Source organism: Coenobita brevimanus, chromosome 46 (assembly GCF_032717465.1).
Source record: "Coenobita brevimanus isolate Jiangsu-jjx chromosome 46, ASM3271746v2, whole genome shotgun sequence".
In the NCBI taxonomy this organism is placed as follows: domain Eukaryota; kingdom Metazoa; phylum Arthropoda; class Malacostraca; order Decapoda; family Coenobitidae; genus Coenobita; species Coenobita brevimanus.
Genome location: NC_136999.1, coordinates 55509474 through 55525251, shown reverse-complemented (window position 1 = coordinate 55525251; position 15778 = coordinate 55509474). Strand labels below are relative to the sequence as shown.

Genomic DNA, 15778 nt, shown 5'->3' with positions numbered 1-15778 from the left:
TTGATGTGTCTATTGCATTTATTTCAGTCATTTATGTGCCTTATTGGTGTGATTTGGGTGTTAAATAGGTGCTATGCATGTCCGGAGGGAGTTGTATAGGTGTTTCTCTGTGTTAGGGTCCGTAAGTACAAGTCCATAAGCTGGGGCCCAATATCCGGACAAAACCAATATCCGAACCTACCGATGGCTCTATTGATCCGGATATTGGAGTGATTACTGTACTGCATATTGATTTACTGTTTCAAACTATAAGAAAGATCTTTGCTGTCTGCCTCCTACACACACAAGTTGTGCACCATTGCCACATGAGGGACAGTGGGATGGCAGGGGGTAACACGACTCCTTGAGCTGAACGTACAGTAGTGACAAACATTTCCTTGCACTGTCTCTGCAGTATTTTATCAGTGTACAGTATTATGTGTGCTACTTATTAAAGTAATATTGTTATTTCAGATGCTGAAGAACCTTTTGTTAATGCCAAACATATATGCCACTGCGGAGTTCCAGGCTGAGAGAGAAAAGCTTGCCCGGGAGAACATTCAGCAAGAGATTGACGCACTGCAAGGCTGAGGCTGCCTTTTATACACATCCATAGTTCGTACATATTAACACCTTCGGTCCAATGGCCTGTTTTTATATCATTCAACTTATGGTATGACAGACCTTTAATACTGGTGTTAATAATGGCTGTATCTAACTTCTCCACTTCAAAAAGTCTGTCCAAAGCCATATAAAGTCATCTGGTGGTAATAACAATGGTATATAAAATATGTCATTGGAGTGAAGTGGTTAACATGCAAAATTCCAAATACTGTACACACTGGTCTGCTGTTCTCTACTGGTACTGTAATATTCAGTACAGTAAATGCTCTATTACACTTTCACATTTCTGTTAAGTATGCCTGTGCTCCTCGTGGGGCAACACAGGACTAGCTGATGAATGAATGAATGAATGCTGTATAATCACTTACTGGTAATCATAATGATAATAACATTAGTATTGCTCGGAAAAGTGTATTGACAACATTAATTATTGAAATAGTTCATATATCCATCAAGTGACCTCCCAGCTTTACATAATACCAGTTTACCAAATAATGCCTTTTCTCTGGAATGAAAGTGACCAGTAGATGAAGTTTGAAGAAGGTTTTCCCAGGGACTAAGTTTTAATTCTTTAATGATTAAAATTCTCTCTGATATAGAATACTAAGGACAGAGGGAAGCAGTATATTGTGCTGAATATATTCTTTGGCTGCTGTTGCATCACATTTTATCATCCATTATTTTCTCTGCAGCATAAATTTTTGGGCCATACAGTATTCTGAATGGCTTTTAAGATTTCATAACACTTCTTTAACAGATCATTCTGTACATTACACCTCAGTAACTTCATGCATGTTCTTTAAGCAAACTGTGTCACTAGTAAAATGATTCAATTAACATGGAAAAGAATGTTCATATGTATTATGCAAAATGAATCACTAAAGAAGAGGTGCCATGTAGTCTCCTTTGCCGCCAACATTTCCCTAACTGGTAAAAATTGTTGCAGTAAGTAAGGCTTCATTTATATATATATTTTTATGTATCGACTAGGAAATTGCACATTTTTCAGACAGTATCATTTTTGAGGCACAAACTCTTCTCTGACCCATTCCATAAAATTGGAATTTTACAGTATAATGTTCCTAAGTGATCTCAGTTCATATCAACTCTGAAATCAGACATTGTTCTTGAAATTATTGCTGAACTTCGTGTTACAATTGCTCTGAAATCTGTTCTAAAAGGACTGCAGGAAAAAGAACAGCATGTGAATTCTTGACTCTGTTGGATTGATAAGTCAGCTATGCTGTTTTAGCTTTGCAGAGAATTAGAATCTGGATGTGTGAATAACAAGAGGTACAACATTCAGTTAGTTTCTTCGTTGAAGAAAAAAAGGCCAATGAATCAGAGCCTGAAAAATTAGTCTCTTCTAAACAAGGAAAAACCAGAGATATTCCACTGTGCATTTGTGAACCATAGTTTCTGCTCATCCTCTAATTTAACTCCTTGCTGGATGTCATTGCTAGGGTCACGGTAAAAGAAGACATTTTGTCCAGTATTAAAGTGGTACATGTAGTATGAAGCTTTGCTAGACTTCACAAGGACAGTTTACAGTGTAGGAAAGCGTCAAATTACGAACAACAGAACTTCATGTGTAAAATCCTGGATAAAACTTTCTGTTAGCCAGATGTAGGGGTAGAGGTTGAGCAGAATGTATGGCAAATGACTGAACATTACAGTTAAGGCGTTTGGCATCTGCAGCTAAGCATCAGTGTTTTATAGATGATAGCATAATCTTACAACGTGGGATCACTCTAATATTCCCAGTGTGCATAGTATATTTATGTTAGTTATTATATTTCTGTGTACTGTAATGAACCAGCCAGTATTAACATTCTGTGCTGCCTAAGATTGATTTTATATTGCTGATGGTTGTTTTGGAGGCTTTAGACATGGAACGATCGCAAATGATTACTAGAAGTAATGATTTCTTTTGTACATTTTGATATGGAAAGCTTTAGATTGGTGAGATGTTTTATTGTATATGTAATGTAGAATAACCTAAAGTCAAATGGTTTCAGTACCATTAAACATGAAAAGAATAATAATTCAGAACAGAGCTGTTTGTGTCTCGCCTATGATTGTTGGTTTTAGGCAGCATGAAAGTATTTTGTGGTAACTACAGCAGGAAGAAATGGAGTACGGGTTTTACAGCAGTGGCAGGATATCATTTTACATTTATCACATTTTGCAGATATGGTTATATCATTGTTTAACTATAAATCAAAACCTCACTCAATACACTGGGGACAGATCTCCCTGAACAATCTTTTATGAAACATTTACATTTGGGTAGGTGATGACTAATGGTGAACTGGACAGTTAATTTTAATCCAGTTCTGTGGCTAATAATCAGCTTTACAGGAGTATAAGCCTGGAGAAAATTGACAACATATCTGGTGGTTCCAGTCTACTGTCACATAGCCAAGACAGTTGTAAAACTAAAGTAGAAAAAAGGATGGTAACCAAGTGTGTTTGCTAGTGGTGCTAACTTGTACACAGGTGTGATAACTTTATGTGCATGGCCATGTATACTGGTACCTCTTGAGTCTATGGTCATTCATTATACATTCCAGTTATTTTTTCCAAACCATCTCCAGAAGAATACCTAAAGAATTGGTAATTTTAGTCCCAAACTAATACGGTCATAGAATACTGTACTGTACTCAGAATTTGCATAGCACTAATTTCATTAAAAAATATAATAATAATTCTGTACCTGTACAAGTTAAATTTAACTTAATGTTGTATGTTTTAAGTGTCTGGTCTGCTGCCTGTAGTACTGGCAGGTGTTTTAAGTCAGTTATCCAGAGTCTTGTAGTTGTTAACTCTAAGGATTTAATATTATAATTTATAAAAACCATTTAATGGTTGCATTTAGAAAGTTTCAAGTCAGGGTCCAAGCACTGAATTTCTAACCATAGAAATATTAAGCCCCATATGTGGCATGCAACTGAAGGATCACAAGTATGGTGTTGGTAGGTGTAAATCAACAAGTCTAGTCATATGTGAGTCTCAAGGTATCGTTAGTGATGTGTAATGATGAACTTAAATTGTAATATTAGTTTTTTGAACTACTTTTCAGTGAAGTTTAAGTCAGTGTCTTTGATGTATTAATTGTAAGTGCAAATATGATATTTCAAGAAAATTAATGCAGTATGAATTTTTATAAACCTTCACACCTTATGACATACTGCTACCAGTTCCCTAAACCTTGTCAGGTACTCATTTCATAACTTTCACTTGTTTTCCTGTTTTCAGATTATATACACTCACTGACTTTCTCCTCCAATTCCACCTTAGACGATTCCGGTGCTGTTCCTCCATCACTTCCCCCCTCTGACTTCCTCATGGCTGACATTAAAATTTCTTCAGCTGATGTATTTTCTGCCATCACAGGCCTCAATACTAACAAGGCATATGGGCCTGATGGGGTCCCTCCTGTTGTTCTCAAGAACTGCGCTTCTGTGCTTACACCCTGCCTAGGCAAACTCTTTCGCCTTTGTCTGTCAACTTGTACCTTTCCTTCTTGCTGGAAGTTTGCTCTCATTCAGCCAGTCCCAAAGAAGGGTGACCACTCCCAACCCTCCAACTACCATCCAATTGCTTTAACGTCCTGTATTTCAAAAGTTTTCGAGTCAATTCTCAATAGAAAAATTTTAAGTCATCTTTCCTATCACAACCTTCTTTCCGATCGTCAGTATGGGTTCCGTCAGGGATGCTCCACTGGCGATCTTCTCACCTACCTTTCAGACTCCTGGTCATCCTCCTTTCGGGACTTTGGCGAAAGCTTTGCCATTGCACTTGACATCTCAAAGGCTTTCGATCGAGTCTGGCATAAATCATTAATTTCCAAACTGCCCTCCTACGGTTTCTATCCTTCTATCTGTGCCTTTATCGCTAGCTTCCTTTCTGGTCGTTCTATAGCCGCTGTTGTAGATGGCCATCATTCTTCTCCTAGATCTATCAACAGTGGTGTTCCTCAGGGCTCTGTCCTATCACCAACTCTCTTCCTTTTATTCATCAATGATCTTCTAAGCTGTACATCTAACCCTATCCACTCATACGCTGATGACTCCACCCTTCACCTTTCCATTCGGTTCCCGCAACGCCCATCTCAACAGTTACTTCAAGAAACAAGGGATGAGGCTATGGCACACCTAATGTCTGACTTGGCTCATATCTCTGACTGGGGTAAAAATAATATGGTTGTTTTTAATGCATCTAAGACTCAGTTCTTACACCTATCAACCCGACAAAATCTTCCACAGGTATACCCACTAATGTTTAATAATATTCAGCTTAATCCTGCATCGTCCTTGAACATGCTTGGGGTTTCATTTACTTGGGACTTATCTTGAAAAGATCATATTACATCTCTTGTAAAATCTGCTTCCAAGAGATTGGGTGTGCCAAGCCGACTCCGCTCTTTCTTTACCCCTGCACAATTGTTGACTCTATACAGGGGTTTTATCCGCCCCTGTGTGGAGTACAACTCTCATGTGTGGGGAGGCTCTCCACATACAGCTCTTCTCAATAGGGTGGAGTCAAAGGCTTTTCGTCTCATTAACTCTCCTCCTCTTACTGACTCCCTTCAACCTCTGTCTCTTCGCCGCACTGTTGCATCTTTATCTCTTTTCTGTTGCTACTTTAATGGTCACTGCTCCTCTGAACTGTCTGCTTGCATTCCTCCACCTCTATGACGGGCGCGTAGCACCCGTCTGGCAGCAAACTCTCATCCCTTTTCTGTCCAACTTTCTAATGCAAGAGTTAACCGTTACTCCCAGTCTTTCATTTATGCAACAGGTCAGCTCTGGAACTGTCTCCCTCTGTCTGTATTTCCTGCTGCCTATGATCTCCAGTCTTTCAAACGCAGTGTGTCCAGGCATCTCACAATGATCGGATCTTGAATTTGGCTCTGTATTGTATTTTGTTTTTCTCTTGGAGGGAACTGTTACTGCGGTCTCTTGGCCTTTGGTTCCTTCTTCCTCGCATTTAAAAAAAAAAAAATAATAAAAATAATAATAATAATAATAATAATACATGAAAACTGGGTTAGGATGATTGTGATATTAATGAAAATAATATTGTATACACTGTACATGTTCCTGTACAGAAACCACACACAGATATGTTCATGAACATTGTAAGGAGTGTTTTTACAGCATTAGAGTAGTTGCAAGTCTGTAAAAGTCATGTGCAATAGGTTCAAGGCTACAGTTGCAGAGAAATCTATACTGTATTTAAGTTTATGAAATTTAAGAGCACTGTGTTTTTCTAATACAGTAATCCCCTATTTATCCGGACGTCCATTATCCATACAATCCGTAACCCGGACGCTGTGTTAAACCATTATACATACATTTTTCCATTTTATCCTACAGGAGAATATAACTTGCTAAAACATCAAAGTTCAGCTAATAAATTCATGTAAAATATAAGATATGCCCCTCATCAGACTTTTAAAAATAATTTTGCAAGTGTCACCAGAACAGCAGCTCATATTAGTATCCATGCACTCTGAAATAAATGTGCTGAGGTTTGGCTTTGCTTTGTGCAGAGTTATGTTAATTGGTGAACATGTTATGTGATGGAGCTAGCTTTGTGGCTAAGGTAAGGAGTGGTTGGAGGAAGTTCAGGGAGCAGTTGCCTCATCTAGCACTGAGAGGGCTCTCCCTCCATGCTTACGGATCTTTGTATGCGACAAGTTAGGGATGTAATGCTATACGGTAGTGAGACATGAGCAGTGAAGGAAGAGGAAATTCACTGGTTCAAACATACAGAAATGACAATGACTAGATGAATTTGTAGTGTGTCCTTGAATGCAAGGCCTGAGGGGGGGGAGGGTTAGGATTGCAACTGGAGTTGAGAGGAAGGATGGGACTTGAATGTATTGTTGTGATGAGAATGAGGAGGGTATCTATCTATTGCCAGACGCCTCAATCCCATTTGGGGTGGCCACAAACAAATCGCCTCCAAGTCGCCTGTCCCCCACCATCTCACTGCCCTGCTCCCAACTCACACACCCCCTCTCTCATATACCTCTCCACCCCATCCCTCCATCTCATCCTTGGCCTCCCCCTCCCTCTTCCCCCCTCCACCTCACTCACATACACTCTCTTCGTCAGTCTTTCACCCTCCATCCTCTCCACATGAGGAGGGGTAGATCGAGGTAATTTGGGCACAAGGAGAGGATGAAGGATGACAGATTGGTATGCAAAGTGAGAAGTGTGAACATCAGGGATAGGGTAACAAGAGGCAGACCAAAAAAGACCTGGGACTAGGTCATACAGTGTGACCTCAGGGCTAAGAGACTGAAAAGGGAGGCTGTCAGAGACTGAGCGGAGTAGAGAGCCACTATTAGGTGACCAAGGGAAACGCATGCAGGCATGTTGGAACTTTTATAAGCAATATGAAACTACTACACAAAACCTTAAGTGAAAGGCTTATGAGTACTGTGCTAGACCGGAGCCATGGTACTGTACTTCCATCCATCCATTATCCAATCCTATGTTGCCCCATGAGGAGCGTAGGAGCCTGGGGTTAGGCAAGTTGGTCCTTACATTTAAGATGAGAGTGACCAGCCTCACTCATCCCTGAGTGGCATTATGTGAGCAATAAACCCTAACCACCCCTTGGATATAAACCTTCACTGGCTCAATCCAATTGGGGTACCACATTTACCCACTAAACCACCTGGCTCCAAAATTTAGTTACATGGTTACCACCCAGCATAGTAAATGGTTTCCTTCTGTAAAGGAAACCATTTGGCTTGTCTGTGCAGAGTCACCTGTGGACAGAAAGAAGAAGAAAGAATGAAGGAATGAAATAAAAAAGAGGATGGAAGAAAAGAAGGAAGAGAGGAAAGGGCAGGCATCCGAGAGCAGCACTACATTGAATGTGTGGATGGTGGGTGCCCCCACATACCACTAGAGGAAATTCAACTGTCTATAGTTGAAAGTCCTTCGCTCCATAAAATCATCTGGCAGTAGGGATACGTCCAAGACAATCTTTACTTTAGGAGCACTGAGTGAGTGGATGGTGGGTGCCCCCACCTACCACTAGAGGAAATTCAACTGTCTGTGGTTGAAAGTCCCTCGTTGCATAAAATCAGCTGGCAGGGATGCGTCCAAAACAATCTTTACTTTAGGAGCAATTGAAATAAATAACCAGTTGCTGAAGGTGGGATGAATTTAATGATGCTTCAGGAGTACAAACACTGATTCTGTAGCTTAAAAAAAAAAAAAAAAAAAAAAAAAAGGTCTAAAAAACCAAGCACGCAGGTCACCACTGTTTGGATCGAGAGAACCTGATGAGATCCACATCAATATCTACAGATGTCTTTTTATGGAACTTGTAGGTGTTGGGCAGATCAAAGCGTAATCTTGCAAGAACATCAGCCTTGACACCCCAGTCTCCAGCCTTCTTAATGAGATGTGAGCGTGTGGATGTCTTATGAAGGCTATACACCACACCATTTGACACCGCCAGAGCCGTCTGTACAAATGCCACATCCATCCCAGGGTTGCGCTTGGTGCCAAAAGGAGGATTGAGAATTACAGTATCAAAAAACTTTTTAAGGCGTGGGTGTTGATCGGACAGTGTGGTGACGTCAGCCTCCAATAACTCAACATTTTCCACTTCAGCCTCCACTAAGTTTTCCTTACACACTTCCAGTGCATCACTATCAGTGTCTATGCTGCCGGAAAGAAAGAGTACAGTCAGTCTGATACAGTACTAACAGCAGTATGCTTAAAATTTCAGTTGAATAGAAGAAAGCAAACCCTTAATTTTTGATGTTCAATTGTATGGAATGCCTCTTAGTATTGTATGTGGTAAGTATGCATCCCACATCAGTATGTAGCATCACCACAGAAATGCCAGATACATTCTACCTTTGTCACATGCTTGTAAAATCATTGTAGGGAGAGAGAGAGAGAGAGAAAAAAAAAAATTGGAAGGTAGCCCTCTTCATGATAAGTACAGTCAAGTCACCTAATTCACGTATCTGAAAGCTGCGGATTTGTAATCCACAGTACTTTGTCCAATCAGTCTCTATTTTTTTATTCTGCAGAAAAAAATCGAAAAATGCAGTTCCTAGATTCCAAAGTGGCTCATTTCTGAGGAGATTTATAATATCCAAGCACCCATGATGTATTCTGCAGCTGCTAGCCAATCACAGACAACTTAGACCCAGTAGCCAATCTCAGCCCGGCCCTGGTGGCAAGTGTGCACGCTACAGCCGCCATGTTCTGTTTACTTCCTGTCCCACCAACTGCCAACTATATGTGTTCCCCCATGACTTCTGAGCGCTACCTGGCCTTTTTTTTTGTCCAGGTTACCTCTCCCTGGGCTCTGCTATGGATGGCCCCAACCCCCCAAGGCAACATTCAGCCCAGCTGGGGTCCATTAAATACAGGCACTGAATATTTCTAAGACTGTCTGTTTGTGTTTGCCATTGGCTAGTCAGGTGTAGGTTGGGTGCTGTAGGGGGGTTCCATGAGGGTCCCGATTAAATATCCTTTTTCCCCATTGGTTCGTAACTTTATAAACCGTGGAATTCGTAAGCCGCGGGTAGGTACCAGTCTCTAACTGCCGCAGATTAGGCAACTTTACTGTACAATACTGTACAACATTGCAAGTCTTCATCATCGTCATCATCATCATCATCCAGACCTCCTTTCCCACCCAAGGGCAGGGTGAGGAGTAGCAATGTCCAGACAGCCCAAATTTGCCCAATCCAATGGGCCACGCTTCCATTCACTCATCATTCAAGCCCCCGGGATCCTGGCTCTACAGATACGCCAAAAACATTCACAACGATCTGTAGCTTCATATAAATGTATCCGATTGAGTCAATCCAGACGCTGCCACGTTAAAAAGGGGTGACAAATCCCTGATCACGCACTTCTCCTCACAACATTCATCCAGCCAGCTCGATCTCTTGTCAGTTCCCTAGCCTCACCAACTTCCAAACCTCTCTTCCTCACACACTCATCCACCATATCTCTCCACCTTCTCCTTGGCCTACCTCGCCTCCTTCCTCCTTCAAATTCACTTAGATATACCTTTTTCACCACTCTATTGTTATCCATTCTCTCCACATGACCATACCATCTCAGTACACTTTCTTCGATTCTGGTGTCCACCAACTTCCTTACTCCGCATCTTTCACGAATCACATTATTTTGCATCCTATCCACCCTCTGTCCTCCACATACATTCCTCAGCAGTCCCATCTCCACAGCTCTTACTCTTGACTTTTCATGCCACACCACAGTCTCACATCCATATGTTAAAGGTGGCACTAACACTCCTTCATGTAAGCCTCGTGCAGCTGCAACACTCAAGTCTCTGTTTCTTTTCAAGGCCTTCATTGAACCAGCTACTTTTCTTCCATGTGTCACTCTACTCTCAACTTCTTTTGCACATTTTCCTCTCTTTTCTATCACTGTACCCAGGCATTTGAACTCTCTCACCAATTCCAATCTCTCTCCTTTCATTGTAACACCACACTGGGAGTCACCTTCTCTCAATAACAATCGCTTTACTCTTTTCTACATTTACTCATGCCTGTGTCACTCTACTCTCAACTTCTTTTGCACATTTTCCTCTCTTTTCTATCACTGTACCCAGGCATTTGAACTCTCTAACCAATTCCAATCTCTCTCCTTTCATTGTAACACCACACTGGGAGTCACCTTCTCTCAATAACAATCGCTTTACTCTTTTCTACATTTACTCTCAAGGCATGATGCTCACAGATATCAGAAAAACTCTGCACTAGCCCACCAAGTTCTTGTCTGGTACTTGCAAGCAGCACTGCATCACCAGCATACAACAAATTTGAGATATTCCATCTATCACCATTCACTACCAACGCCATCCCTCTCTCCATTGCTCGTGTTTTTACTTCTCTCATCACCCCATCCATATACTGCATATATTGAACAACCATGGGGACGTCGCACAACCTCGTCGCACGCCCACACCGATCATGAACCATTCACTTAGATGCCCATTAACCCTTACACATGCTTCACCATCTATCCATCATCTAATCCTACATTGCCCCATGAGGAGTGTAGAAGCCCGGGGCTAGGCAAGTTGGTCCTGGCATTTAAGATGAGAGTGACCAGCCTCACTCATCCCTGAGTGGCATTACATGAACAATAAACCCCAACCACCCCTTGGATATAAACCTTCACCAGCTCAATCCGATTGGAGCACCGTTATTACCCACTAAACCACCAGGCGCCAAAATTTGGTTATATGATTACCACCCAGCATAGCAGATGATTTCCTGGTGTACAGGAAACCATTTGGCTTGTCACTCAGTGTAGAGTCACCCACAGGTAGAAGGAAGAGGAAAGAATGAAGGAAAGAAAGACACAAGAGGGAGTGTAAAGTCACCTGCAGGCAGAAGAAAGAGGAAAGAAAGACAGAAGTGGATGGATGGAAAGAAGGATGGAGGAGAGGAAAAAAAAAAACTCTTGAAGGCACCTAACAGCTTACCATCTACTCCATACATGCACAAAACTTTCCACAATCCTTCTCTGTCCATTTTGTCGTATACTTTTTCCAGATTCATGAATGCCATAAACACCTTATGGTCCTGCTCACCAGCCTTCTCTGCTATCGGTCGCACTGCAAATATTTGATCCACACATCCTCTGTCACTCCTGAAGCCACCCTGTTCATCATTCACTAGGACTTCTGATATCTCTCTTACTCTATCATAATTCTTCCATATACCTCCCTACCACACTCAATAAACTTATGCCACGATAATTCTTGCACTCACTTCGCTCACCTTTATTTTTGTACAGAGGTACAATCACAGCCTTTTTCCACTCTGCAGGCACAGTTTCACTCATCCATGCCTTCTTACATATCTCCAACAAGCCCTTCAATCCACTCTCTCCACTACACTTAACCCTTTAACCGTGGGCATTGTTTTGTCCCGACTGGCCTCTCCTGCGGGGGTTCCAGCCAAAATGTAAACAAACTTTAAACCTTTATAACTCTGCACAGAATAAATCTAGAGCGAAAAATAAGGTACCATTAGAAAGTACTAACCTTCGGCTTTGCAATGATGTAGGTTTCATGATTTCGTTGACTATCACTGGATGGGCAGTGCCATTAGAAGTGAGCGATCTAAAATCACTATTTTTCGCTCACACACCATTACCAAATGCCAACCTCATTCTGATAATAATACTATAAACATATATGAACACTGCACATATGATAAACACCCACTCTGTGTTCACTGAGGCAGGTAAAAGGCACTGTAATTGCCCGCACTTCACTGCCACATCAGCGGTGCTGTCACTCACACAGCTGGACAGATACTGATGCGTGTTTGGTCAGGGGTGGGGTGGGGGGCCCGGGGGGTGGGAGGAGGGAGGTGGGGGTTGGCTGGAGTGAAAGAACTTAATAGCTACTCTCCCTTGAAACAATTGGCGCACGGAAAAAACGCGCAGTATTCAAAATATTCACAAACATTCGAGAATGACACCCGCGGTTTGGTCCAGTTTTTGCAATGTCATTCTGGGATGACACCCGCGGTTAAAGGGTTAAGCATCTCTACATATACCTCATCAACCCCAGCTGCTTTCCCATTTTTCAGCCACTTCACAGCACTCTTCACCTGTGCGAGTGTCACGTCTCCTGGCACTGCATTCCTTCTCTTCACACCTCCAAAATCAATGATGTTTACAGGCACTCTGCTCTCTCTATTCCCATTCTTCAGGCTTTCAAAATATTCTTTCCATCTGGTCCTTACTTCATCCCCATGGGTTACTACCACCTACATCCTTCACAGCATCACATTCGTTTCCATTTTCAGTTCTACATACCCATACCTCTTTCCTGAATAACTTCCTATTTTCAGAGTAGTTCGCATTCATTCTTCTTCCTAGATCATCATTTACCTCCTTCATTTTCCTCTTTACTAGTCTCTTTACGTGCTTCTTGCTCTCAATATATTCAGTTCTTATTTCACCTACACCCCTGCCCTGAAACCACTTTAACCACTTCTTCCTCTTTTCCTCTACTGCTCTCTTAACCTTCTCATCCCACCATGCTGTACCTTTCTTCTTTGTTGTTACTCTTGTCACACCGCACACCGTGAGTAGACGATGTGGAGGTCTGTCAGATCATGTGATTGTGGTATGCAAGATCAAGCTGAGAGGAGTGAGGTGGATCAAGAGAGAGGAGCAGTCAGGGAGAAAGACTGAAAGTTGAAAAGCTGAGGATCAAAGAAATGGCAGATGATTACAGGACCAATGTAGAGGGGGAGTTAGAATTAATGAATTAGAATTAATTGGATCTGGACAGCCTGTGGAACGCATATAGGGACTGCTTAGTTAGGAATGCTAAAGCGGTGTGTGGTGTGGCAAGTGTAACAACGAAAAAGAAAGGTACGGCATTGTAAGTTTTAATGAAAAGAATCTAATTTTTAATATTAACAAGGAAAAAACAACATAAACTTTAAAGCAAGGAGAAACAATAATCACATAAATATTAACATCAAACTGTTACAATAAGTGGTACAGAATAACATCGATATGATTTTGATGACAGTGTTTTCATGCAAGAAACAAAATGCAATGGAGTACAAACCCAACTGTGAGAGCAGCCCCCAGCAGAGATGCCCCAAGTGACAACATGCCACATCCACAACCCAAGTCAGCCACAATCTTGCCCTCCAGGTCTCCAAAAGAGGCCTGGGCAGTGTGCAGAATCCGAGCTGCAATGTGGGGTGGCGTCTGGTACTGCTCCAGTAATACTTTTGGTTCCTCAAACCCTTGCACACCTTGAAGCCATGATTCTAGGTCCTTTAACTTCATGTTTCTACACTCTACAATTTGGTTTGTGCCAGTCTTATTCTCTGTGCCACTGATGTTTTCACTGAGGGGGCGGAAAGCGCAGTTACACAAGGCTTCAGAGATAAACAGAAGAAAAGAGAATCATTTAGGGTCAAGACGTGGCAAAACTGGCAAGATAAAATTTCCAAAAGATGAGTCTTGTGGGATGAAATAGCCAAAGCTTGATGCCGTTGCCTGCAGAAGGCTGGAGCGCTGACTGTTGCTGGCAAGATGACCATCTGTGCCTGATGACCAACCCTATAACCATACAAACACGCTGTTATACAGTTGTCTATCACTACTCACACCTTCATTATTGCCAGGTCTGGTTATTCAAGGGTTAATAAACCATCACAAAACAGACAAGTTCCTTGTGTAATTAGAGATGATTAAACAACCTGCATTATTAAATAATCTGAAAATACACTTTCAACATATAACTACTAACCTCTGATGATGTTTGGGGGCACTACAAAATTATTTTCTGGTAACCATATACCCATAGCTAAATTACAGCTGTAGTCCTTTTAGAGAGGTTTTAAGCATTTATGGAAATTCACAATTCAAAGTGGTAGGTGGTGGCAACCATCATCCACTCATTTGATGTAATGCTCCCTATTTCTTCAATTTTATAATTTTTTTCTGTGTCTGCCCTCCTCTCTTCCTATTTCTCTCATCTCTTATGTCACTTTTTATTGCATTTCTTTCCTTCTCAGGTGGTACTACATTGAGTGACAAGCTTAATGAGTGACAAGCTTAATCGTTTCCTTTAAGCCAGGAAACCATTTACAATGCTAGGTGGTAACCATATATCCAAACCAAAAGTGTTCCCTACATAGATGGAAGTGTGTGGGCGGAGGGTTATTGCCCCTCTCCGTAAAACAACTCAAAGACAAACGGCCAACCCTTAAGGGATTCTGGGGTCTGGCTGTAGACAGACATACAGTAAAAGTCCTATAATCTGTATGGAAAGGGTCCAAGGGTCTTTTGGACTATTGGAAGGGACCTTTGAAAACATTAGAAATGTGTAGCCTACATGAGCATTAAATAAACTTAATATGGTGGTTAGTGGACATTTGTGCTGGGAGGGGGTTGGTGATAGCCAATACCCTCTTCAGGCATAAAATGATCCACAGGTATACATGGCGAGTGATGAGAAGGGTGGGTGGTGAACTGAATGAAAGGAAGGCAATGATTGATTATGTGTGTGTGGATGAAAGGATGCGAAGATGTGTAATGGATGCAAGAGCTTATAGAGGTTGGGGGAGTGGACTTTCTGACCACTACTTGGTGGTGACCAGAATCAAGATCCAAATAAGATGGAGAAATAGAAGAAGGGAAGGACGGGAAGAAGGAGTATTTGCAAGGAGAGTGGAAAGGTTACAAGAGGATGAGAAAAAGGCAGAATATAAGAGAGAAGTGGAGGAACGATTGGGCAAATATGAATTGGAGCAGATGGGGGACATGGAAGGTGTGTGTAGCATATTCACACAAGAAATGTGTGCAACATGTGATGTGGTGTGTGGGAGAAGATGGAGGGGGGTGCAAGGAACAGCGTGGTGGAATGAAGAGGTGAGACAGGCTGTGGCACAAAATAAGAATGCATACAATGACTGGATGAGAAATAGGAGCGTGGAAGAAGTTGAGAGATGGAAGAGAGAATTATATGTAGAAAGAAAGAGGTGAAAAGATTAGTAAGAGAGAGGAAGAAGTGAGTGGATGAGGAATTTGGAAGGAATTTGAGTGTAAAGTGGAGAGACTAAGAAAATGTTCTGGAAAGAGATGGAGAGAGTAAGACAGGGTGGAAGTGAAGTTAGCAGGGGAGTGAAAGATAAAAATGGTAGATTACTAGTGGAGAAGGGAGAAAAAGTGAGCAGATGGAGAGAACACTTTAAGGAATTGTTGAACATAAAGGATGGAAGTAATGCGAGTATAAGTGGCTGGGGAATGGCTGGGAGAAGGAGGGAGGTGAGAAGACAGGAAGAAATCAGTAGGATAGAAGTTGTGGAAGCAATGAAGAAAGTTAAATTGGGGAAAGCCCCAGGAATTGATGGAGTGTGTGGTGAAATGCTGAAGCATGGGGGAGAGATAGTAGTAGAATGGATGTGGAAGATGTGCAGATTGGCCTGGGAGGAAGGTAGAGTCCCGGAGGATTGGAAGTCAGGTATAATTATTTCCTTGTACAAAGGAAAAGGGGGAAAAGAAGTGTGTGGTAATCATAGGGGCATTTGTCTTCTTAGTATAATAGGAAAAGTGTATGGTAGGATACTTATTGACAGAGTTAGAGAAAGAACAGAGGAATTAGT

The 15778-nt window shown here is 41.7% G+C and overlaps 2 protein-coding genes across 2 annotated transcripts in view; one reads left to right on the top strand and one right to left on the bottom strand.

The window, feature by feature from the left end:
* LOC145398769 (uncharacterized) overlaps window positions 1-1888 on the top strand; it is a 46765-nt gene extending 44877 nt beyond the window's left edge. Inside the window, exon 5 of the mRNA XM_080271582.1 lies at window positions 454-1888. Coding sequence (XP_080127708.1) covers window positions 454-570 — 117 coding nt within the window. The 3' untranslated portion in view covers window positions 571-1888. The remainder of the gene's footprint in view (window positions 1-453) is intronic.
* Window positions 1889-7847: 5959 nt separating this feature from the next.
* Mettl5 (Methyltransferase like 5) overlaps window positions 7848-15778 on the bottom strand; it is a 31806-nt gene continuing 23875 nt past the window's right edge. Inside the window, exons 3-4 of the mRNA XM_080271583.1 lie at window positions 13228-13515; window positions 7848-8299 (exon numbers count right to left, since the gene is read on the bottom strand). Of these exons, the coding sequence (XP_080127709.1) occupies window positions 7885-8299; window positions 13228-13454 (642 nt within the window). The 5' untranslated portion in view covers window positions 13455-13515 and the 3' untranslated portion in view covers window positions 7848-7884. The remainder of the gene's footprint in view (window positions 8300-13227; window positions 13516-15778) is intronic.